A 26,909-nucleotide genomic window follows, 5' to 3' on the forward strand; every position below is an offset into this window, starting at 1 on the left:
TTATGTTAACTTAATTTGGAAAAGACTTCACCTTTTAATCAAGGAAGCAGTAGTACATTATAAGTGTCATAATCTATTCAAATGTCAAATTCACTCACATTTTTTAGCATAAAAAATCATTTTGTCCTATATTCACAAAGTAAAATTGGTACATAGGTAGGTGGCAAAAATATTTTGCTGATTCTAAGGGAGTACTGTTATTTTTTGAATTTATTTTTCTTTTTTATTGCATTTATTGGGGTGACATTGGTAAATAAAATTATATAGGTTTTAGGGGTATAATTCTTAATACATCAACAAAGTAGGTATAGAAGGAACTTACTTCAAAATGACAAAGGCCATATACGACAAGCCCACAGCTAATATCATACTCAATACTAAAAAGGTGAATGCTTTTCCTCTAAGATCAGGAACAAGACAAAGATGCCCATTCTCACCAGTATTATTCGATACAGTACTGGAAATACTAGCCATAGCAACCAGACAACAAAAAGAAGTAAAAGTCATCCAAATTGGAAAGGGAGAGGCAAAAGTATCACTGTTTGCAGATGACATGATACTATAGAGAGAACCCTAAAGATTCTACCAAAAACTGATTAGAATAAATGAGTTCAGTAAAATCCGGCCACTTTACTGAAATATAAAGAAATCCATCATGTTTCTATACACTAATAATAAATGATCATGAGAAATTAAGAAAACAACCCCACTTACATGCATCAAAAAGAATAAAATACCTAGGAATAAATTTAACCAACGAGATAAAAGACTTGTACTCTGAAAACTATAAGACACTGAAGAAGAAACTGAAGACAACAAAAATAAATGGAAGGATATACCATGTTCTTAGACTGGAAGGATTATTTTCATTAAAATGACTATACTATACAGGGTAATCTACAGATTCAATACAATTCCTAGAAAAATACCAATGGCATTCTTCTTAAAAGTAGAAAAATCCTAAAATTTATATGGAATCACAAAGGACCACAAGTAGCCCAAGCAATCTTGAGAAGGAAGAACAAAGTTGAAGGTATCACACTCACTGATTTCAAGCTATTCTACAAAACTATAATAATCATAACAGTATGGGATTGGCACAAAAACAGACACACTGATCAATGGAACAGAATAGAGAGTCCAGAAATAAACCCTTGCTTATATGGTCAATTAATATAAGACAAAAAGGGAAGAATATACAATGGAGAAATGACAGTCTCTTCAGTGGTGTTGGAAAATCTGAACAGATCATGTAGAAAAAATGACACTGAACCACTATCTTACATCACATAAACTCAAAATGAATTAAAGACTTAAATGGAGGACCTGAAACCACAGAAGTCCTAGAAGAAAACATAGGTAATAAACTATTTGACATCAGTCTTAGTAATATCTTTTTGGACATATTTCTCCCGTCATATGTAAGTGACTGCTGATATATAAATAATAATACAGAAAAAAGAACTGTTTACTTCATTCTTGAGTGAACTTACCTTTCTGTTTTGGGAAAATCTGTTCAGGATGCTGTAAAAGAAATTAAAAGTACATTAGATAATTATTGTAACAAATATCTAAGTGAAAATTTTAAAAATATTAAGATAATTACCTTCATTATTGGTCTAGCTCGCTTCTCAAACAAACCGCTAGGGAAAAGATAAGCAATAGCTCTCTGAAATACACATAAAGGTTAATTAACGATTGTTATAAAAACCAGTTAATGTTAGGATTAAGTTATTGAGTGCTTACTATGTGCCAGATATCACATTAAGAGTTTCACAGACATTATCTCATTTCAAAATATTTAAATGAAAGAATAAGTTACCACATACACATCCCCCAAAAGAAAAAGAAAAATTGTAACAAATGCAGTCCCTAGTTCTATGACCCCCAGTGGATGCCTGAAACCGCTGAGTCCCCAACCCCATGTGTGCTGTTTTTTCCTATACATACATACCTATGGTGAAGTTTACAGCTTCTCTTTGGCATATCTGAATTGCCAGCATCACTACTCTTGGGATTTGGGACCACAGTTAAGTAAAACAAGGGTTACTTGAACACAAGCACTGTGATACATCAACAGTGGATTTGATACTAAGTGGATAACGGGCAGAGAGTGACTACAGCTTGGAAACAGAGGACAAAGGATGATTCACATCCTGGGTGAGATGGAGCAGGACAGCGATTTCTGGAATTTTCCATTTAATATTTTTGGACTGAGACAGTCCAAAGGTAACTGACACTGAGGTAAGCAAAACTGCAGATAAGGGGGAAATACCGTATTAAACTAGTTATTAACAATTTACACAAATCACGTCTCCCTTTTACAGGAACACTAGAGCTGCTGCTATACGACTTCTGTGGTCCTGTGCTCAAGAGTGGTCGTTCTAACGCCCAGCTGTTGTGCAAATATCAGACAAAACACTGAACAGAGAGGCCCTAAGTCTCTGCCCACAGTGACACCCACTGATTTTTTTGGCTGCTCTTTGAACTTTTCTTAGAAGTTGTGAGAGGTTTTAAACTACATTTTCCCAAACAAGCTCTCTCATAAATGCCTCTTTCTCTTCCTTTCTTCCTTTCCTCTCCTTTCCTTCTTTCTTTCCTTCTTTCTTTCCTTCTTTTCCTTCTTTCCTTTTCTTTCTTTCTTCTTTTCTTTCTCTCTCCTCCCTCCCTCCCTCCCTCCCTCCCTGTCTCTCCCCCCTTTCCACTCTCTCTGAAAAGCAACGGAAAAAAATATTCTCGGTGAGGATTAAAAAAAAGAAAATACATATTGGGATAGGAGAAAAATATACGTAGGTTTCTTTTTTGCAAACATAAATACAGGAAGAACAAAGTGGAAAATAATAAAAATCATTACCTACTCAGGGATGGGTGAGAGAAGCGAGAGAGACAGGGATGAGAGTAAGGCTTCTCTGAGTATACCTTTTCATATACTTGAACTTTGAAGCATCTAGATGTTTTATATATTAAAGACAAAAATTTTCAAAAAACCTCTAAAACCTAATACAAGCAGAAACAAATAAACCTAATTTCTAAGGACAAAAGTAATTGCAAATAAATCTTCCACTTGGTGGGCTTACTATTTGTAGTAATATTAATATTATAACTGAAATATTTTGTATATATTACAGCATAAAGGAAATAACTATATTAATTTTATAATTACTAATATTTTATTGTAGAAGAGATACAAATATAAAAGAAATATAATGTTAAGTAATGTTAAGTTTGAATTAGACAAATCAATATAAACTCATGATCCTCAAAAAAATTTATTTCCTATATTATTTCTACAGTATTTAAAAGATATTAATTTTTCAGTTCTGTCCCCTGAACGAGCATAGAAGCAAATTCCTTCTTGGTCTCTTCCAAACACCTTTCTGCCCCCTAAAAGGGAGGAGGTGAGAGTGCCATCTATGAGCCACTTCTTTTCAAGCAAAGGTACATACGGAGAGCCTAAATCTATTTCTCTAGCTCCAAACAATGTCCAACTTGAACTGCCTTTAGGATTTTCCCAATTAAGTATTCTAACAGCACATCCAAAGCTATTCCTCAAATAACTTTTGTTGCTTTCTACCAATTCTTCTCTCTCTATGCCCTGTATATAAATATTCCCACCCCCTGCTATGTAGACTACATTCAAATTAAATGTTATAATAATATTACGGTTTTATAAGAAAATATCCTACCTTTTTAGAGACATATACTCAAGTATTTGGGGGTAAAGCACCATGATGTTTGTAAATTACTTTATACAGTTGAAACAAATATGGCAAAATGTGAAAAGTTATTTAAACTAGGCAGTGGTCATATGGTACGTATTGTACAATTATTTTTCCTTTTTTGTATCATTGAAACTTTCATAAGAAAAAGTATACGAATTAATGTCTAGTGCTATTACTGGCCTACAATATGTTTCTCTCTCAGTTCTGGTTCTTACATATACTATAAATAACATTATGTACATATGTATATCATATGGTATTTTGGACTGTTTTGATGAAAGAAAATATAAAAATGAAATTGCAGAGTATTAGTTATACTTCCAAAATGTTCTCTTTCTTTTAAATAACACAGGGTAGCCTGGCCAGGCGTGGCTCAGCGGTTGAGTGTCAACCTAGGACCCAGGAGATCGGGGTTTGATTCCTGGTCAGGGCACATGCCCAGGTTGTGGGATCGATCCCCAGTCGGGGGCATGCAGGAGGCAGCTGATCAATGACTCTCTCATCATTGATGTTTCTATCTCTCTGTCCCTCTATTTTCCTCTCTCTGAAATCAATAAAGATATATTTTAAAAATAAATAATAAATAAACAAATAACACAGGGCAAAAAATTCAAATTCAACACCGCCCAAAAGAACTTCCTCCAATGATGGAAACTGTCTATAATCTGCGCTGTCCAGTATGACAGCCAGGAAGTAGCCCACGTGACTATTGTGCCCTTGACATACAGCTAGTGCAGCTGAGGAACTAAATGTTATCTAATATTAATTAACTTTAATTTAAATACTAACACATAGCTAGTGGCAACCATACAGCAGTAGACTAGTTTAACCAAAGCCTCCATGCAGTACAGCTAGCACCACTGTACTGATACTGCTGATGTGTATTTTGGCAAGGTTTTTAAATTTCATTAAACTGTTACAAAGTCTGTAATTTAATTTTACTGGTCTAAATTAACAAATATATACTGTCACAAGAGTATTAACAGCCAAATAGTCTTTGAGGAGAAGATTTCTACAATGAAGCTGGTCATGACGACCATTTCTAATTGTCTTCTGTGAGGTAAGAGGGTTGGACAGGAGCATTTTGATATTCCTGCTCATGACTGGGTTCCCGGGGGCTTGCATGGGTAACCATATCATGGAAACCATCTGGAATGGTGACTTTTTTGACACCTCTCCTGGCACTATTGAGGCCCTGTGCTACTGACCAGGAGGGCTGAATTTACTGTGTCTGAGGCAAGTGAGTTGGATTAACTATCCCATTTCAGCCTGAGTTTCAAAGCCCGGCAGGAATGGCAAACATTTATATACAGAAAGTGCTAAAAAACAGACAAGCCTACAAACATGCATCTGGGTTTAAGCGAGAGTAACAACACCAAAGTCTCCAGGTCCCCAATGAGGCTTCTTGTAGTTTTATTAACTCAAGGGTCCTTATTGACACAGCTCCTGTTGTCCTCCCCCGCCTTCTGTTCTTTTTGTAATCTTAACCTGCTACTGGAAAAAAAAAGCTATTTTTCTTTGTGACAAATACTGAAAACTCCTTCTGCATGTTTTTGCAACTCCTTCCTCCTAGAAACAAAGCATTGGGGAAAAACCAACCAAGCACAACAATGACAAAAATGACAAGTGCCCACCTCCTCTTCTGTCCTAGGAAGGCTCACCTGAAGGCACAAGTGGTCCTCTACCACCCAAGGATAAGGCTTTGTTTGTAATGTGCCCTCCAGGGAGCACCCTCCCCCTCTTCAGTGTGACTTTCCGTCTAGGTCCAGAGTAACTCTTTCCCACCACTATCTTCAAAGCAGGCATGGTAGGGGGAGGAGGCATATCACTTTTCTTTCCAAAGCCTGCTTCTGGTAGTGATGCAGCTACTGGAGAGTATACATGTCTGCACAGCATGAAAATGCATTTCAGCACCAATGTCACCAGCAGCACTTGTGGGTTACTGCAGCCTCTAGTTACTGGAAGCTCTGTATAAGCTATGAGGGCACTGACCCCAACTTACCTCACAATGGGAGGAAGACCCACTAAGGAAGTGCAACACCTTTCCTGCTTTCTTCCTTTCAAATTGTCTCCCCACCCCACAAGTCTCAATGTTAAGATTTCATCGTACTTGACAAGGATTATCTGGCCCTAATTTAAGGTCGAGATAGGAGAAATTAGCCCAGTGGCAGGTACAGTCTATGCCCCTACGATTGTCTATTGGGGCACTGTGGCTTGACATTTATTTTAATAGAAAGGCATTTATTCAAGCTCTTCCAAATATAATTTTAACTCTCCATCTCTACCCTTACCCCCACTAATTTGCCCCTTTGGCTTCCTCAAGCAGCTTCAAAAGCCACAGGCTCACCCAGCTAGTGTGGTTCAATGGCTGATATCAACCTATGAACCTGGAGGTCATGGTTCGATTCCCGGTGAGGGCACATGGCCAGAGTTGTGGGCTTGATCCCCAGTAGGTGGCATGAAGGAGGCAGCTGAGCAATGATTCTCTCTCGTCGATGTTTCTATAGCTCTCTCCCTCTCCCCTCCTCTCTCTGAAATCAATAAAAACATACTAAAAAAAAAAAAAAAGCCACAGGATCAAGAGACGTCCTCAAGCTCTGCTTGCAGATGGCAGACAACTTTACCCTCACTCCTTACACCTGACAGCCTCTGCCCCACACTGGGAAACATTTCATGAAAGATAAAGTTTTCCACTGGTTGATTTCTTGAGTCCTTGGGGCTTCTCAAAATATGCCATAACTAAAATTACAATTTTCCAATTCAACATAAAGCTAAAGAGGGTATTTCAAATAGAATTACAAATAGAGTAAGTAACATGGTTTGGAATAAATGGGTTATTTCACATAAAATTTCAAATAATGTAAAAATTTGATTAGGAAAGATTCAGTACAGCTAGAAAAGAAAATGAGAAATAAAGGCAAAGACAGTGTTGAAATAGCTCAGTTTTTTAGCAGTTTTCTGATACGTTATTAAAAAATATCGGTATTAGCACAAAAATGCAGAATTGAAATATTATGATAAGTGAAATTAACCAGAAAACCACTGGAGGAAATACTTAACTCTGAAGATGTTCACCTGTCTGTCAACTGCTATGTGCTGCCACGCCCTAGCTTGTGTGTGGCACCTACCAGGCACCAGGGAAAAAGCACCAGCAGAAAGCAGCGTAGACCTTCAAGTACCTTACTACTTGGCATACTGGCATTTCACATCCGACCTGGGGTTTGGCCCACTTGGACCAAGTTTATCAACCATGACAGAATTAACAGAAATTTCATAATTATCTGAAATAAATACTTTTTCACTTCTGCGCAATCTATCCAATCTATTATTTAAACTTAGAAACCCAATCCTTCCACAAAATCAAAAATAGGTCTATCAGTTGGAACTCAGTCATTTTTCAAGAAGCTTGCACACACTATTACTAGCATATTTTTATTTGTTTGAGTGTTATCATTTGCATTTCAAGAGACCTTTTCTCAGTGTAGGAACCAGGCTTTGGATGTGGCCTGTAGTTAACACACTGGTATTCAAACATCAACATCCATGAACATATACCTGGAATATATACAAAAGCAGTGCCTTACTCTGATTTAAGGTTGTTGATGCCCTAATCTTTCAGATTTAAATTCACTCAGAAGAAAATCTGAGCCACAGGAACAGAAAACAAAGGACATTTTCCTATAGGAAGTTCTACCTTAGTAATTCCTATATTAAGCACTGAATTTGTATGAAATTCAACTTGGCAAAGTTCTTTTAAGCGAATCTCACATTTGAAAAAACTGTTATATACATATATGGCTTTGGTTCAATGGTTGGTTATTACAAAAACAAAAACCGAAAACCCCTGCTTCTACTGGAAAAAGGTGGTGTACTTAGATGGTCCCCAACTTACGATGGTTAGACTTAACAATTTTTCGACTTTACAAAGGTGTAAAGCAATATGAATTCAGTAGAAACTATCCTCTGAATTTTGAATTTTGATCTTTTCCCAGGCTAGCGATATATGGTGGTATGGTACTCTCTCCCCTGATGCTGGGCAGCGGCAACACCCACAGTTCCCAGCCAGCCAAACGATCACAGGGGTAAAACGACCCAACACACTCTACACAGCGTGTCCACTGTGTTAGATAACTCTACCCAACTGTAGGCTAAGGCAAGTGTTCTGAGCACGGTTAAGGTAGGTAGGCTAATAAGCTATGATGTTCGGTAGGTTAGGTGCAGTCAATGTCTTTTTTTTAAAGATTCTATTTCTGACTTATGATATTTTCAGCTTAACAATAGGTTTATTAAGATGTAACACTGTTGTAAGTCGAAAAGCATCTATATACATTTAATGATAGTATAGACAGGATCCTTTAGAAATTTATTAGACTACAGCAAGGTTTACCTGAATCCAAAACAAAAAAAATACTGACAAAAATAAAGAATGCAAATTAAAAAAAAAAATTATCCAAATAAGTAAGGTAATTCTCATGGAGTAAGGTAATTCTCATTCGTAAACATGTTTCTTACTTTTTTAGATTTTAATTAGAATATCGGTAATTGAAGGGTTCCCTGAAATGAAGGCAAAGTATTTACCTATATTCTTAGGTTTATGTCAAAGTATAAAAGGGCTGCAGACTGAACCAAGAGAAGCTTTGGGTCAGGAATGCAATCTCAATTAATTAGGTATCCCAGCTGGGCAGTGGGTTTGCAGCTGTTAACTTGATCAATGACTTACCTAAATGTCATCTCTACTGATTCGCTTATAAATTACCAGCAAGTGAGACTAATGTACAGGTGCTAATTTATTTAAACTGTTCTCTACATTTCTACGCAGCTTTATAAACTGCATCTGGCACCTAATGTTAGCTGTCAGTTGTACTTAGACACGCCTGTCCTAACGACTCTGTTCATTAGAAGTGAGCACAAATTATGAGATATTGTGAAAAATGGTACATCAAATGGAATGGGCACAGCTAACCAATTAGAGAGACTCCATACAGCACGCTCACACTTAGGAGAGTAAAACGCTCTGCCTTCAGAATGAGGTCTGTAATACCAATTAAAAAGTAATTGGTAGACTTCAACAGTGTTATATATCAATTTGCTGGCTTTTTTCCTGAAATTCTGTAGTAATGTAGAACTTAACTTTTAATTCCCAAATAAAGACATTAGTAAGTACAAGTGCAATTCTGCATCCATATTATTTAATGTAACTAAAATGTCTCCAAAATGTTTATAACTGATATTGCCTAATTCAAAAAAGAAAATGCAAGTATCAGTGGCCCTCAACTTTTCGGTGTTTACAGCATGATTTCGAGAAAAATAATTTGTGTCTGTGTGTGTGTTAATCCTCACCTGAGGATATTGTCTCCATTGCTTTTCAGAGAGAGTGGGAGGGAGGGAGGGGGAAAGAGAAAGAGAGAGAAACATCGATGTGAGAGACACTGACTGGCTGCCTTCTGCACGCGCCCCAACTGGGGGCTGGGAGCGAATCTGCAACCCAGATACATGCCCTTGACTGGGAATCAAAACCCCAACACTTTGGTGCTTGGATTGATGCTCTAACCACTAAGCCACACCGGCCAGGGAGAGAAAAATAATTTTTGATGGTATATGTGAAAGGATTAAAAGACTCAATGATACTAAACATATTAGCAATCACTGTAATCCAGTATCTACTTTAGCATAACAAAAGTTATAATGTCTCTAAAATTCTATAGGCACTGACTGCACTATTCACTGACCAACCAGCCTTTAGCCCTGGGTCACTATTTGAGGACAATTGTTTTCTGCCGTGCCTGTTACAGACTATGGGGCTTCTTTCTTTCTTTTTTTTTAAATATATCTTTATTGATTTCAAAGAGAGGAAAGGAGAGGGATAGAGAAATAGAAACATCAATGATGAAAGAGTCATTGATCGGCTGCCTCCTGCACTCCCCCGACTGGGGATCGAGCCCGCAACCCGGGCATGTGCCCTGACAGGGAATCGAACCCTGACTGCCTGGATCCTGGGTCGATGCTCAACCGCTGAGCCACGCCCGGCCGGGTGATGGGGCTTATTTCTTTATCTTATTTCTTTATCGTTTCCACACATAAGATCTTCCTTTGACCAAAGTGTAACTGTTTTACATTGAATTACAAAACCCACTCAGCTCAATGTTCAGTTGACAGACTCCCCCTCGCAGTAACATACGCTGTTACAGCCAAACTACTTCTTACATATGTAATGATCAGCATTTGGCAGTCACCAGTGAACGGTTTACGGAACAGGAGTCGAGAACCACCGCATTAAGACCTATTCTCAAAATATTTAGCATGTATTAAGTACTTTCAGCAAGACACCATACACACTACTGATTGCTAGAGGGACCTGTTTTTCCTCTTATTAGATCTTCTGAAGGTTACTGGTAACACCATAGTGGTTCACTGGGAAAGAGCGGTAGGTGGTTCCTTTCTTTCCAATATACTTAAAGCACATGCCTGGGTTGCAGGCTTGATCCCCAGTAGGGGGAGTGCAGGAGGCAACTGATTAATGACTCTCTTATCATTGATGTTTCTATCTCTCTGTCTCCCTCTCCCTTCCTCTCTCTAAAATCGATAAAGACATATTAAAAAAAAAAAAGTCAGGAAAAGTTAAACTTTTTAAAATGGAGGAAATCTATACCTGTCCATGACTAATGATTAATTTCTTTTTAGTTAATCTGGTATTTTGCCAACTACAAATAATTCTTCCATATAAATTTAATATGAAGATTGAGCATTAAATATAGCAAAGGAATTCTAAAAAAAAAAATTCTAGCAGCCATACAATCTGTAGCTTTAATCATTTAAAATCTTCTAAATAATGTAACTTTAAAGTAAATATCAACAGTGACAAGCACAATTATTTTTATTCATAAAATTTTATCTGATTTTTAAAAATTTTATTAGCCCACATCTGAAATCTTTTTAAAGCCTTATTAAACTAAGGATACACTAGCATTTAAGATTAGCTAAGTATAATTTTCACACATAAGTTCTATATGCTGCATTCAGTGAGGACAGAAGCCAGAATTCCATTCAAGTTCAATCTTCTGGAATAAAGCTGTAAACCTAGAAATCAACAACAAAAAAGGCCCGAAGAGCCTTCTGAAGAGCAGAAATAGCTGACATAAATTCGTGATTTTACTTAGTAGGAAGGGCATATAGGTCCTTATGCTGAGTCCAATGGTCCTTAGTTTTAACTCACATGCCTAACAAGTTAGTTATGCCAGAAGGTTGGAAGTCATGAGAGAGAGGCTGGAGGCAGGCACATACACAGGGACACCTTGACAGGAAAGGAGATGGCAGGAATCAGAATAAAGCATAGCCAGGCCATTTAGTACAGGAGCAAACATTCACTATGAGCCACAGTCAGGGTATCACAGTTTAACAACCACACTAAAAAGGGAAATCCTGACACACTGGAAGGTTAAGTTATACTCACTTAACTCTATAACACATGTATAAGGTTGGGGAAACTACAACTTATTTTAGAAAATGTTAGCCAAAACAATAATCTTTGAAAGTGTAAAAAACCAGACTTTGGGTAGAGTAAAGACCTTGTACAGCCTTGGTTTCTTCAACAATAAATACTTACTACCCCATAAGGATTTTATAAACATTAAATGTGATACTCTGCATCAGCTCCGGACAGCATCTTGCACATGTGTAAGAGGTGTTTAGTAAGTAGGGGCATTTTTCATTAGATAGTTAAAAATAGATTTCCCTTATCTAGAAAATTCCCTTTTGTAGAATATCTAATTTCATGATCATATTACAAGGAAAATTATTGTACCCAGTTTTAATTTATATGTCAAAAGCCAAACACGTTATACAAAGCATTATAAATTCTATGTAACAGCAATCACAATGCCCTTCCAAACACTATCTTGAGGCTTAGAATATTTTCCTGATTTTGGATATCAAATCATTTATTTTTGTCTTTAAAATATTTAAGCATTTTGTCAGTATGGAAATGCTAAATAAGACTCATCAGCTAAAATGTCTCTCAAGTTATACACACAGCTGAAACTTCTTAAAAAAATAATAGTTTCAAAAACATAAATGAAAACAGGAACCATAATGGGTGTATAATTTTAACACCTTGATAACAGTTGTCACTGTACTCTTTGCTTATATATCTACTCAGATGCCAAAGGGAGTCCACTAAATTTAATAAAATGCCAAGAATTAATTGATATAATACGTGAGGCTTAGTGAAGCAGATCAATCACTTGAGGAAGGTCTAGCACAGAATTAGGTCACTGGTGTCAGGAAAATGGCAACACTCCCTCCACACAGGCTTTCAGACAGTGAGCGAGGTGAGACAAAACACCAAATACAATGCAGCCTCCAGTTTAAATCACTCAGCGATAAATCAACATACTCAATAGTATTTCAGATTATTTTCCCCAACATTCAGTGTCAGGTAGCATGGAAGATCTGTGTGACAAAGGCAATTAGAAACTTGTAAGTGATTCAAGCTACGGTAGATTTCATTTATCACAGTTACTAGTAATCTCCTGTTCCTATATTCTTAGGTAAGCAAGCAGCTGGAGTTACTAGAGAGACCAGAAAATCAAGCGACAGAGTGCTCTGACTTGCTCAACATTACAGTGTTAGTTAGTGACACTGCAAAAAACCTACTCACACCAGGTTTTGCATCTTCCTACACCACCACTTCAACTACAATGATTAAAAAAAAAAATCCATTTAACCAAGTTCTACATGTTTTGCATCTATAATTCCTCAAAACAATAAATTCAGCTTCATTTTAGAGATTCTATATACTTTTAATAATTGGAGATTTTTTCATATTAATTCATGATTGCATTACTTCTTTTTGCTAAATCTATGGAAGATTTTTAAAAATTATACTCTATTGGCACAATGACACAAAATTACAACAACTTACTTTCACCACACACACATACACTCACAGTTTTAAAAGTACAGAATAGCTGTCACCTCTTACATTTACATAGTGATGTTAAACATATCTTCTCTGGAAAACAATTCTACACTTCAAAATCCAGAACTGGCCCTGGCCTTTATGGTTCAGTGGTTAGAATGTCGGCCTGTGAACTGAAGGGTCTTCGTTTCAATTCCAGTCAAGGGCACATACCTCGGATGCAGGCTCCGTCCCTGGTCCCAGTCGGGCCAGGGCTGTGAGGGAGGCAATCAGTCGATGTGTCTCTCTCACATCGACGTTTCTCTCTCTGTCTCTCCCTCTCCCTTCCACTGTCTCTGAAAAACAATGGAAAAAATATCCTCAGGTGAGGAATAAAAAAAAACAAAAAACAAAAAACCCAGAACCAAACATACTGTTTCTGACTAGATAGGATCCTTTAAGAGTTCTCTAAATAATATAAAACGGATAATCTAAATGGAGACACCAATGTATGTCTGTTGTAAACACCTTAACAAAAATATTTAAAGATATTTTAATATATAAAAATCGATATTTGAAAAAAATTTATTTTTGTTAATCCTCAACCGAGGATATTTTTTCCATTGCTTTTCAGAGAGAGTGGGAGGCAGGAAGGGGGAGAGAGAAGGAGAGAGAGAAAGAGAAAGAGACAGGGAAACACTGATGGGAGAGAGACACATCGACTGATTACCTCCCACATGCACCCCGACCAGGCTGGGATCGAACCTGCAACCCAGGTACGTGCTCTTGACTGGAATCAAACCCTCAACCCTTCAATGGACAGGCTGATGTTCTAACTGATAAGCCACATTGGCCAGGGCAGATATTTTAAATCTTTAGAATATTTACTTAAATGCATTTTCACAGATGGTTTTGGCTATTATTACTTTAGCAACTGGTTAATAAGCAATATAAAAGAAACAGTTTCTAATACATAAAATAATAGATGGTTTAATCTAAATACAATGGCACCTAATTTACCTATGTGAAAATTATACAGTGAGCCTAGAGTTTTAACGAGGTAATTGAATTAAACTATAGGTCATGCCTACTCTGTAGAAATTAAATTCTCATGAAAATAATTTTAACATCTTAAACTAACAGTCCGATTAAACATCCAAGCAATGAACTAACCATTCCAAACAACATAATTCATTTTTACACTTATCTTTTGAAAATGTTTATCCCTTCAGAGAGAATTACAAAACTGATGACTGATTGTTTTCTCAGTGATCTAAATATGCCACAGGTACATCCCAAAAGGTTGAAAAGAGATGTTCAAAAAAGCCTTAGGGCTAAAGTCAGTTGGATGGTGGATCTTCTGGCAGAGAACTCAGGAACACACAGGTCACGGGAGAGGGGAGGACCATTTTAAAAAGCAAACAATAAGCCCCGCGCGTGTGGCTCAATTGACTGGAGCATTGTCCCGTGACCAGGAAGGGTAGAGAATGCAATTCAAGGTCAGTGCACATATCCAGGTTACAGGTTTGATCCAGTCAGGGTGCGTATGGAAGGCAACCGCTGTTTCTCTCTCTCTCCCCCCTCCCTTCATCTCTCTCTAAAAATCAATAAAAACATATCCTTCAGTGAGGATTAAAAAAAAAAAAGCAAACAGTAATAAAAAAGGTACCTCCCCCAAAAATGACAGGCCCAGATAGTGTCACTGATTAATTCAACCAAATATTTAAAGAATAATTAACACCAATTCGTCACAAACTTCCAAAAATGAAGAGGTGAGATCGTTTCACAACTCATTCTATGAGATCAGTATTACCCTGATGTCAAAATCAGACAAAGACATTAAAAGAAACTACAGATCAGTATCAATTAAAAGCAAAACTCAGCAAAATACTAGCACGCCTAATCCAGAAACATATAAAAAAAAAAAATTACCCACAATGACAAAGTGGGATTTATTCCAGGAACACAGTTAAACACACAAATCAATTAATGTAAAACATAAAAAAACAAATAACATGTATCCTTTAAAGCAGCGATTTTCAACTGTTTTCATCTCATGGCACATAAACTAATTACTGAAGTTCTGTGGCATACCAAAAAACACCATATTTTTTGCCAATCTGACCAAAAAATTGGAATAATTTTGATTCATTCACACTGGAAGGCAATTGTTGTGTTGGCTGCTGTCATTTTTTTATTTGACAATCTCGGAATAGAGGTCAGTGCCCCTGACTAATAGTCAGATATCACAAGCTTTAAGAATTCTTGCCACACATGGGTTAAAGGTTGCTGCTTTAAAGTGTTAAGTGTGATACAGGACAAAATCTGATTCTCGTGAATCTTAGTTGACATCCTACACATTGTGTTAGCTCAAGGTCCTATTAAAAGTTTTACTAAGTAATGTTTCATTGAACAATGTTAAAAAACAAAAATCTGCAATTGCTTCTATTATTCCCAGAACAAATCTATAGGTAAAATAAGGCTGTGTTTGACTCTGTGATTTGTTATGTCATAAGCTTTTTTTCAGCTTGCTTGTCTCTGTAGTCCTAACAATAATATGAAAGTAGTTGTTATTATTTTAATTTAATAAAGATAAAGAAAATGAAAAAATCAATTAACATGATATACCATATCAATAAAAGAAATGATCACCTCAGTAAAAGCAAAAAAAGCACTGACAACATCCCATACGTTTTTATGATAACAATGTTCAACAAACTAGAGATGGAACTTCCTGTATCTGATAAAAGAGCATCTACAAATAAACCCATGGCTAACATCATTTTTAATGGTGAAAGACTGGAGCTCTCCCCTAAGATCAAGAACAAGATGAGGATGCCCACTCCTACCATGTCTAGTCAACGTTGTTGGAGGTGATAGCCACAGCAATTAGGCAAGAAAAAAAATAAATAAAAGGCAACCAGACTGAAAAGAAAAAAAACTGCAACTATTTCTATTGACAGTTTGAACACATAAAATCCTAAGGAACCCACTAAAAAACTGTAAGAATTAGTAAATGAGTTCAGCAAGGTTGAAGGATTCAATACTCAAAAATTAATTGTATTTCTATCACTTGCAATAAAGAATCCAAAAAGAAAACAATTCTACTTAAAATTTTAAGAAAGAAATTAATGCTTTTAATTTAAGCAGCAGAAAAAAATATCAAACATGAATTCTGAAAACTATAAAATATCATTGAAAGAAATTAAAGAAAATCTAAATAAACAGAAAGACATTCCATGTTCACAGATCAGAAGATAATATTAGGATGGCAATACTCCCAAAACTGATCTAGAGATTCAACACAATCTCTATAAAAATACTAGCTGACTCTTTGCAGAAACTGACAAGCTGATTCTAAAACTTTTAAGGAAATTCGAGGGGCACAGAATTGCCAAAATGATCTTGAAACAAGATCAAACTAGGAGTACTTCCCAATTTCAAAATTTATTACAAAGCTATAGTAATCAAGACAGTGTAATACTGGCATAAGGATACATTAAAGATCAATGAAATATAATAGTGTCCACAAATAAACCCTCATATTTATAGCCAATTGATTTTCATTAAGGGTGACAAAACAATTCAACGGGGAAACAATAATCTTTTCAACAAATGCCACTGGGACAACTGGACATCCTCATGTAAAAGAATGAAGCTGGAACCCCTATCTCATACCACATATAAAAATTTCTGCAAATGAATCAAAGACTTAGGTAAGAACTAAAACTATTAACCTCTCAGAAGAAAACATAAGTGTAAATCTTCATGACTTTGGATTAGCAATGGTTTCTTAGCTACATACCCAAGAGAAGTGAAAATGTGACCGTACAAAAACTTTTACATGCATGTTTATAGCAGCACTGTTCCTAACAGCCAAAAATGGAAACAATCCAAATGCCCATCACCTGATGAATGGACTAAAAAGAAATGTAGTATATCCATGCAATGGAAAAGTATTTGGCCATAAAAAGGAATGAACAGCTGACACATGATAAAACATAGATAAATGTTGAAAACAATATGCTAAGTGAAGAAGCCAGTCACAAAAGACCAAGTATTGTATGATTCTGTTTACATAAAATGTCCAGAGCAGGCAAATCTATAAAGACAGGGTAGCCCAGAGCTGAGGGGACGGGGGAGGCGAAGAGTGACAGCTGCTGGGGGTGCAAGGTTATGTTGCGGAGTGATGGAAATGGTCTGTGGTAGACTGGTGACGGCTGGGCAACTCTGTGGGAAGACTGAAAACCAGGGTATGTGAAGTGTGTCTCAATAAAGCAGCCACCAAATGAAAAAAAGAAAAAAAACCCAGCAAAATAAGTTGTCTCAAGAGAAAAGCCTGAGGGGCACAGAGATACTGAGACTGCGGTTCTCCTCGAAAAACATAAATCTACAGTAGGACTGCTGTGCCTAGATGCTCACCATTCCCTGAGCTTTTTAAAGGGCACGTTACTAAATGTGGAAGAGAAGGTCTTACTTAGTGTGTGGTCCTTTCCTTCAATTCTTCTTTAAAAAAAAATAACTTTTTGAGTATTACAAACACTAGTTACTTTTTGTCCTTTTCTTCTTGAAAATCATGTTTTGAGTCTGTAGCTAAACGTTATGTAATAATTCTGGATACTGTCAGACGTCCATTACCTACGAAATGAGGCCGATATGAAGAAAGAACACGAGGTTCAAAGTTTAAAGTTTTAGCTCTTTGCCCTCTACCCATACGTATATACTTAAACATGATGCTTATTCTTTTTGTGCCTCAGTTTCCTCTTCTAAAAATGGAGCAATACCTACATGGCCTTTGATAAAATTACTGTTATAAAAATACAGGTTTCTTAATATCCCTAAATATTGTCCAGGTTACCAAAAGATTCAAAAACAGGACAGCAGCTATGAGGTCCATCACTCCAGGTCACCTGGACCTATGAGGACAATGGGAAATCCTTCCAGCTTAGCCAAACGTGTTGGTCTGGTGCCTTAGAGACATACTGAAGTACCACTTACAAATAATTAAGAAAGGTAGATAAAAAGATGGGAAGTAAACTAAAAATGCCTAAAAATACAAAATGATTAAAAGAATTATGTATTTGAAATAATATAAAATGTTAAATCTACACAAAGATGTTATTCTTCTGTTAAATATCAATCATCATGGGATGTCATATGTTACTTTTTTTTAAAATTAGAACAACCTTCAAAATTGTTAAATTGTTAAGTTCTTTTGCTAGCTATTCTGGCATGTCTAGCAAAAAAGTAATGTTGATATTACAACTTTTATTGGAATTATAACAATTCAAGAATGGTATATGAATAGCATTCTAACCTATCCTCAAATCACTTAGGACATGCCCTATGCCCTCACTTTGAAAATTCGAACATAGAGTTAAGTTGATAAAAACACTGGGTTTAGATTTACTTATGGGATTTCCTATGAACTTGACTATATTTCCATTACCATTTGTTTTATCATTTTGTAAGAAAGCAAAATTTAAGACTACACTACAGAATGTTTCCAAATTGTGTATAAGGATTCATAGCGGCTCCTATGCCCTTACATCAAGGAAAGTATTCATTTCCAGTTAAAACCTAAAACTTGCCATACATTATGATGCTTCAAATACAGAGCAATATCTTTCTTTGAAACCATCGTTTCAACTTGCAAAGTTTTACAGTGCCATATTTCCTTATGCCAACAGTTTGACTAACATGTACACGGAGCTCAAGGGCTCAGGCTGAAGAACAGTGCTTTCAACACCTAAAACTTCACAGCAATTACTTTTCAGCAGAGTATGCCTGTACTTACATCAATATCCTCTTGCGTAAAGGTTTCTGGATCTTCTCCCATCATGTTGGCTAAATGTCTCTTTCCTATGTTGAACTCCTCAATCTGCTTTTTAATAAAATCCACTGTGTAGGTTTCACGTCTTAAGGCTGCAACATTTTTCTTTGTTGTTACAACTGCGGTATGTCTTAGTCTTAATATCTAGCAGAAAATATAAATGGAAAGAAAAGAAAAAAATTTACATTAAACACTGATGTTGTAAGCCACTGTCCCTAAATAAAACAGGATTTTCAAACAGTTGTCTTTTCATAATAATAGTTGATATAATAATAATAATAGACTCAGTTGGCAGGAGTCTGCAGACAAGTTAAAAGGCCTGTTAAGAAAGCTGCTCAAAAGATTGCTTTTTAAGGCCTGTGCTTACGAAGTAGTTTAAACTACTAGCATTTCAACACATTAAAAACAAAATACTACAAACATACATTATTTGATTCTGATCTGTCAACTTCAGCTTCTTGTGATATTTGACACACATGAAATGAAGGATGACTGCGCCACTCCCTTAAAAAGAGGCAAAGGTACCAGCAGATAATCACTAGCAGGCAGAAGTGGGAGTAAAGGGACAAGTACTTGGAAACAGCACCCTTAGATTACAGGCACTCACCTTGTCTAGGGTACAAATGCAACCTATCTTTAAGTGCCTTAAAATAATAGATTTAGCTTAGTCTGAAACTTTATTCCATGGTCCTTATTTTAAGCTGACTCAGTGAAGAAACTGCTTCACTAAAAAGCAAGGCAATTTCTTTGTATTTCTTTGGTTCCATATTTTATGTAGAAATAAGGGCTTCCACATTTTAAACTATCAGTAATGATATCGCACTTGCTGCTGTGGACCCTTTATGCTGTGGCACTAGGGATTCCCCCCCAAGGCATGAATATTTCATCTGCAATAAAGGAAAAGAACCTGAAAAATGTTTTCAAATGACCATTCGGTCGCATTGAGTAGCTGGAGAGAACCAGAACAGATCTTTCTGGTCCTGGCTCTTCTCAAAATCTTCAGTCTGTGGTTCTCAGCCTGATCCCTGCCTCAACAATTTTAAACACTCTTAAGTAATATTCAGGCTTAGTAACTCATTCATTTCCCTTTTCATAAACATAGACGTCTCACACACATAGCGCCACCAGCACCACCCCTCCCTTAGCCATTCCCACCCCTCTGAGAATCAGATTCCAATAAGTCTATGGTATTTTGGCACCACAGTTACACTAGAAAATGGAAGAAAATATACAGGACAAATATGAAAATATCCAATTAACAGTAAAAATTATGTTCTCAAACTCTCACAAATTAAAATAGTGATAAAACAGTTTCTTGCTTTTCTTTGATGAGTAAGAAAGGGCAATTTAAAATTTCATGAAACTTTATAGTTCACTTTTTCTCAGGAAAGCACAGAGGAGTTTCTTTGTATTATGAATTATGAATCAACAATTATATTTTCTTATAATGCTCTATAAAGATAGTGTTACTATCAATGAGTAAAAACATGACACAAACTGGCTGATGTATATAGTTAGCCTGCCCTTTTATAGACAGAGCCTGTTTTTACACTCTGTTACCTCTCCCCATAGCCAGGTGACATGGGCACCAATTCCCCACCTCAATAGTTTTTACCATCTTGTTTTCACTTTTTTTCCAGGCTTTTCTTTAGATTCCATGCCTTCTTTGAACAATGGAGAAAACTGCTTCCCATATTCAAAGTGAAAATGCTTTTCTGCCCCAAGAAACATGGTAAAAGTATGAATTTGGGGAATAAAAGTAACAGTCATGGAGTAGAGGTAATTCTTCCAAATGTTTCATTGCCAAAGCCATGGTTACACTGCTGGCTTTGTAAGTAATATGACAAACATTTTTGTCCATAGCTAAAACAATCCATTCATAATACAGGTAAATCCACTACACTTCCCACCAATCACCAACCACAGCCCTCGAAAGGAGAAATGAGTCTTCCACTGAACATGGCTCCAATCACTGAAGTAATGAATTCTAGAGGAAAAGAAACATTAGGGAGGAAAGTGATGTGTTCCATTTTGGCATGATGCATGTCGAGGTGCCTTACAGGAGTATCAGGAGAGGGGTCTAGGGGGAGATGGGGGTGGGCTAGAGGTATAGTCTGTTAATAATCACATAGGACACGAAGCAGGGGAAATGGCAGGCATTAGTGTTACGATGAGAAACATCTCTTCCATGCAAAGAAGCAAAGTAGTTTGTGAGGGAGAGTAGGCGGAGAAGTACGGTTACTTATGTCTTCTGGCCACTATTTTCCTTGTGAAATAGGATATGAGATGGACTGCAGGGTAAGGAGTGACAGGTTTGATGGACTGCAAAGGGTAGATAGAATAATTAAAGGGAAAAAAAATTAGAAAAACATTTTAAAGTGGCTATTTATATTGGATGTGAGCCAAGGCAAAAATACCAAAGAAACACAAATCTACACATCTACACTATCTGTAAATTTTCTTTGTCAATTATCTTTTTGTTCCTACATATTTCCTTCATATGTTTCAGTGGTATACCCAATGCACTATTTGGCTCAGGAGAGTTTTATCTGAAGGCAGACTCTATGCTTCAGCATTATAAAGTATTCCACTGCCATGCAATACTTTTATCCCATCAATGCTGTTGGATCACAATATTGCAAACCTCTTAAACTCCCATTTGCACTACCCTGGAATATCATTGCCCATATTTTTTATTTAAATTAAGTCATTTTAGGTTTTGTTCTTTTGACCCAATCTGAATTTTTTTAAATACATGCAACTATTCCATTTAAATAGGCTTTAATAGATACTGTCTTATTTTTAATCTTATTTTATCTTTACATTTTTTATGCTTCCTTCCTATTTTCTTTCTTTTGCTATATGGTCTGTACTTTCAAAATTCATCTTTTGATCTGGCAATTTAGACAGTACACAGTGTTTTTATGAGTTTTTATCCATGTCTCTGATAAAATATATTTCTCCTACTAACTTCAGCAATACCCACTGACCACTCACCTTATTCTGTTCTCTTTTTCAATCACAGTAATTACCTGACATTCTATCCTCTGTATATATGGTCTCTCTTAGTCTTATTTCTTGTTGCTTTTTTCTGCTTTCTGTATGATTTTTAAGTCTTTACTCCATGGGTTATTTTCCTTTTTCTGCAGTGTCAATTCTGTAGTCACTCTGAGTTTTTAGCTTCTTGTATCATCAGTCCATCTTCAAAATTATATCCTTAACAGTTTCTTTTGATCATATCTGTTTCACAGAATTCTCCCTCATCCAACCTTTTTAAAACGCTCTTGATAGCGTGAAGTGGCTAAAATAATTCTTCCATTTTGAGTAAATATTCCTTTGTATTTTCATCTCTCTCTCACACTGCTCCTTTTCTTTTGTTCTTACATTTTAGTATCATCTCTGATAAAAGAATTGATTATTGGCTTGAAAACTCATTTCTTCACTGGATTTAAATTACTTTTTATCTGTCTATATTCTCCAGGGTTTATGACATGAGGTGGCAGCTTTTGTACTTTTAACATAAATGATACTTTAAAAATATCTGTAAAATGTTTATTGTTGTTCATAAAGGGCTTTTTCTTTAACATGTTCCCAATTTGCTATTTTTCAGACAATCTCTTTAAGATATTTAGAATCTTTTCAAAGACATTTGTACATACTGCTGAAGAATATGATATTCTGGAAATTCATAATATTTATTAAAGTTACAAAGCCATCGCAGCATCAGTACCACACTATTGAATATACTTATTAAATGTGAATTATTCGTGCAACGAATTCACACAAAAATATTTACATTCAAGGGCGTCCATCATTCATTAGTACAAGCCATCAAGTAAGATGAGGCTGCAAGTGAAAAGACCTCAGCTGAGAATCCTGGAGAGAATGTGCTTTGCCACCAAGTACAATTCCCAACAAAATTTTCTACAGGTTCTATTTCAAACTGAGAAGCTACTAACGGAGAATTTCCCTCAGACTTTGTTTTCATGGAACTGTACTGACACAACTTGACAGATATGCTTCTTTTTAAAGATAATCAGGGGGTCAGACAACTGTAATTTCAATTCAGCAGGTTGCCAAAAACGCAGACACATCCTGACAAAGCAGTGATGTCCCAAATGTGGCCAAATGCCAGTGCTACACGCTACTTTAATGGTATTAAGGAAGTACTAAGGAGTTTCCTTTTGTTCAATTGGATAAAAATGGAACAAAAAGAATCTGCTGCTAATATGAATAGAAAAGGCAAAAAAATACTTTGAGGAATAAAAGAAAAGGTAAAGACAGATGTCAGATTAGGGAAAATGAGGATAAATATAGGATATTACAACCTTCAGGAGCCCATGAGATGAGAGATGAGAAAAACAGATACTTAAGACAAAGATAGCAATGTTTCTACAATAAAACCAAAATATGCAAGGGCTAAGGCACCAGATGTCATCGATCATTCTTTCCTGGTAGACAGTCCAATTCAACAAGAGCATTTTGGCTCAGTAAAAATGGAAAGTTTAAGCGCTGAGAAAGTGCTTAGTAGAAAATAAAAGAGGATATATTATCAAGATTTTGTAGTAATGTTTTTCAAAACAGAAATTGGTCTACTGCTTTTCCTTACTGTAAGTCATAAATATTATAGAAAGGTAAATTAGTATTCCTAATTTATACCGACACATGATTTAAGAATTCATGGGAACAGCGTGACTGTAAACTGCTTGTAATATGTATGATAATCTAATGTGCGAGAGGTTTAAAAAAAAATTCAAGTTCCTTAGCATAAGCAAAACAGACGATAACCTGGACACTGCCAAACTTTCCAATTCTGTCTCTCACCATTCTATCAATTATAATTGCTGTAACAAATCACTTGTTGTTACCAGAATCCACTGTACCTATTACATCTTCCTAGAACAGAATACCTCTCTTTTTTCAGGTAATTCCTAATTGCTCCTAAAGACTATTCTCACCTCCTGAGAAGTTGCCCACCACTCCACCCTTTGCAACTCCTTTGAATTAGGCACTGCACTTCTGTATTTACTTCTGTAAATCTCACAGTACACTCTATGTAGATCCCTGGTAGTCATGGGTTTATAATCTGAAAAGTCTGGCCATTCATAAGCAAGATACCCTCCTACACCCAAAATCTGGGACAATGAGATATTTGCAATTATATTTTGGCATTAATATGAAACCAGTGTGCCACATGATTGGTATGCAAGAGGAAATCTGCTAGTAAGGATCCCAATTGAGCACCCAAAAGTCACTGCTTAACAAAACTTGTTTCTTTGTCCTTGTATCAGTGTTTCTCACTGTGACCCACAGTAATATTTATTGTTTATATCACCACCTACTACACACTTACACATATAAACAAAGTGCAAAAAATACTTATCCTGTACAAGAAGCACTTTATTGTTGTTATTCTAGCCTCCCTGCTCCCTTCATTAAGTTCCTGGTAACCTCTGAAGGGATTTCATAAGTAATGGGTTACGACCACTCCCCCCTCTCAAAAAAAAAAAAAAAAAAGGCATAGTGTTTTAGTCATTCATGAGATGATTAACATTTTTGTTTTATGAAACATGGCCCCTAAAAGGAATATAACTATTAAGGTTGGAGCTAAAAGTAAAGAAATATTAATATTCAAGACAGAGAAGCCATATGTATAAAATCATTAAGGGTCCGATGTGGTCAGTTAAGTCTTTCCATTATATCTGAGCTGTACCTCATGTGGTTAAACATGTGCTGTGGTGGTGTTCAGGAATCTGGGCACTGCTAAGGGTCCATACTGTCTGGAAATTATTTGTTTGACTATGATTTGTTTACTTTGCAGTGTCTGGCTCAAATAAAGTGCTCAGTAAACATTTGCCATGTGGATAAAAAAGGACTTAATTTCAAGAATCAGGGAGATGAAAATCATTGTACCAAAGAGAAACTGTTTTTCACCCATCTTATTGAAAACATAGTAATAGATAATGCAGGTAGAAAAAGGGGCACACTCATACATCAGCGATGAAATGTGAATCACTACACCCTTCCTGGAAAGCTATGTAGGAATATCTATTAAAATTGAAGATGTACACATCCATTGCAGCAGTAACCTCAAAACAGGAACTCTCTCCCACAGAAATTAAAGCATCAGTACCTAAGAACTAGACCAGGATGTTCACTGAATACTTTATTAGTGGGAAGAAAATGGAAACAAGCAAATGTCCACCAATTGTTAAATTAATGGTGTGGCCCAGCAGTTGAGCAGTGACCTAGGATCCAGGAGATCGAGGTTCGATTCCCGGTCAGGGAACATGCCCAGGTTGTGGGCTTGATCCCAGCAGGGGGCATGCAGGAGGTAGCTGATCAATGACTCATTATTGATGTTTCTATCTCTCTCCCTTCCTCTCCCGGTAATCAATAAAGATATATATATTTTTTAAAAATTGTTAAATTAACGTTGATACACTCACACCACAAAATATCAGCAGCTAGATTCATAATAGGTGACTTGCAAGGATTTCTACTATATATGTAAGTTAGAGAAGCAAAAAATGCAGTGGGACCCATTTTTAAAAAAGTATGCATATGCATGTATGTTCGTGTATGACTAAAAGAACAAAGATACAGAAGATGCATAGGTTCAGGAGATCCAGGGAGGTAAAGTTAGCAACCCTCTGCACATGCACACACAGTATCAACAAATAAAAATATTCTAATACTCTGTATGCTATAGTCCTTTTAATAGATAATTGTGTGTGGATACAGGAAAGACATACTCAAAAGAGAACCAAGAAAAACTAAGTTCCAGAATATTTTCCAATAATAATAAAAATAAAAGTATAAGAGTGGTTGATTTAGGTTAAACTATTTTTAAAAAGAAAAATGACAGTATTATTTTTTCAACGTAAGTTTTAGATCACAGTATTTGACTTCACGGGACTTGGTAACGGTCCTTTCCCTCCGTGAAACATTCTCCTGTGTTCCACGACATCACGCTGTTTCCCCTTCTGCTCATTCTCATCTCCTGGGGGCTCTCTAGCCTCGACGGCCCTCCAGGGCCCTCCCCGCGGCCCTCGGCATTAATGGACAGTGCCCCTCTGGGCTCCGTCTCCCCGCAGACAACGTTTTGGGGAAATTAAGAAAACAGAAACTGCACAGATTTTTAAAAAGTCACTATCTAGCACCTCCACAATGGGACTTTCTCCACCTAGTCTTCCAGGCCACCTCGCGCGGGAAGGCGGGACCCAGCCCCACGCCCACGCGGGGACAGCCAGGCGGGACGGGGGTCGCTCTCCTCCCGCCGGCAGGTTGACTTCCCCCTCGCTGCACCCTGAGAAACTCAGAAGCGGCCTCCAGAGTGGTCGCTGAAAACCAATACCCACTTCTCCTCTCTCCACCTCAGAATTCTGCTGAGTACCTGAGACCCTAGGGTCCCCGTCTGCGGGCACCAGAGACAGCCGGGGAAGGCGACGGCCCTGCTCCATAGCCTCGCGCTCCAGGGACCAGCACTCCCATTCCTCCCAGGCCGTACCTGGGGTCCGGAAACTGTCTGCAACTCTGTGGCCGCGGCTTTCCAGGGGACTCGTCTCCCGGCCAGGCTAACCCTTCCCCCGAGAAAGAGCCGGTGGGAAAGGCCGGCGCCGCAGGACGCACAGGAGGCCGCCATCTTGCCTGTGGAAACCCAGGGCAGGAGGGTTGGAAGGGCGGGGCCTGGCGACTGCGCAGGCGCCGGCGGGCCGAGTTCGGAGGTGGGCGGGAGGAAGCTCGCGCGAGAGGCTGGACCAGGGGGCGTGTCCCGCGGCCCGAGGCAGCCGATAGGGTGCGTGAGCCCGAGGGGCGTGTCCGACTCCACCCCCGGCCCGCGCTGACTCGGGCTGGAGCGGTGGCGGCACGTTTGTCTCCGCCGCTTTCCTTCTCCGCAGCTCTGGAGGTAAGTTGCTCTCGGTGTCTTCTGGGTACTTGACTGATTTGCACGTGACTCGGACCGGCCCGCCCTTCCCTGGCCCACAGCCGCACCTCCTCCGGCTCTCCCCGCGCCGCCCTCTCCGTCCTGCCTTCCGCACGCTGGGCAGCTCCTCTTCCTCACGCAGGCATGGACTCCCGGTCCCGCGCCCCCTCTGCCTTCCCAGCGCGAGTTTTCCCTCCTCCCTCCTCTCCGCAGTTTCCGGCGCCCAGGGTCTCCGCCGCCCTCCAGCAGCTGCCGGAGCGGGGCCTTCACTCCTGCCTCACGCTCTGACTGCGGGATGCTCACAGGCCAAACCGAAAGCCGGTGAGGAGACGCCGCCTCCGCTCGTCTTCGCACGCCCCTCTGCGTGGGGTTAGTACCGAGCCTCCCCTGACGCCCGGTCGGAACGAAATAAATAGCTGGTAGGTAGAGACGAGTGCGCTTCGCCTTCCGAGACCCGTGTCCTGCCGGTAGCTCCCCGCTTGCTTTGCCCGGAGCACGTGTTAAAGGCTGTCGCAGCCGGCTCGGAAAGGG

The 26,909-nt window shown here is 37.9% G+C and overlaps 1 protein-coding gene across 2 annotated transcripts in view; it reads right to left on the reverse strand.

Annotated features, from left to right (window-relative positions):
• The window catches only part of MRPS9 (mitochondrial ribosomal protein S9), a 48,477-nt gene extending 22,364 nt beyond the window's left edge, over positions 1-26,113 (reverse strand). For both annotated transcript variants that reach the window (XM_016199478.2, XM_016199477.2), the window contains exons 1-4: positions 25,962-26,113; positions 18,416-18,595; positions 1,607-1,669; positions 1,494-1,524 (exon numbers count right to left, since the gene is read on the reverse strand). In XM_016199478.2, coding sequence (XP_016054964.2) covers positions 1,494-1,524; positions 1,607-1,669; positions 18,416-18,595; positions 25,962-26,096 — 409 coding nt within the window. In that variant the 5' untranslated portion in view covers positions 26,097-26,113. The remainder of the gene's footprint in view (positions 1-1,493; positions 1,525-1,606; positions 1,670-18,415; positions 18,596-25,961) is intronic.
• Between the last annotated feature and the right edge of the window lie 796 nt (positions 26,114-26,909).

Source organism: Miniopterus natalensis, chromosome 13 (assembly GCF_054644295.1).
Source record: "Miniopterus natalensis isolate mMinNat1 chromosome 13, mMinNat1.hap1, whole genome shotgun sequence".
In the NCBI taxonomy this organism is placed as follows: Eukaryota; Metazoa; Chordata; class Mammalia; order Chiroptera; family Miniopteridae; genus Miniopterus; species Miniopterus natalensis.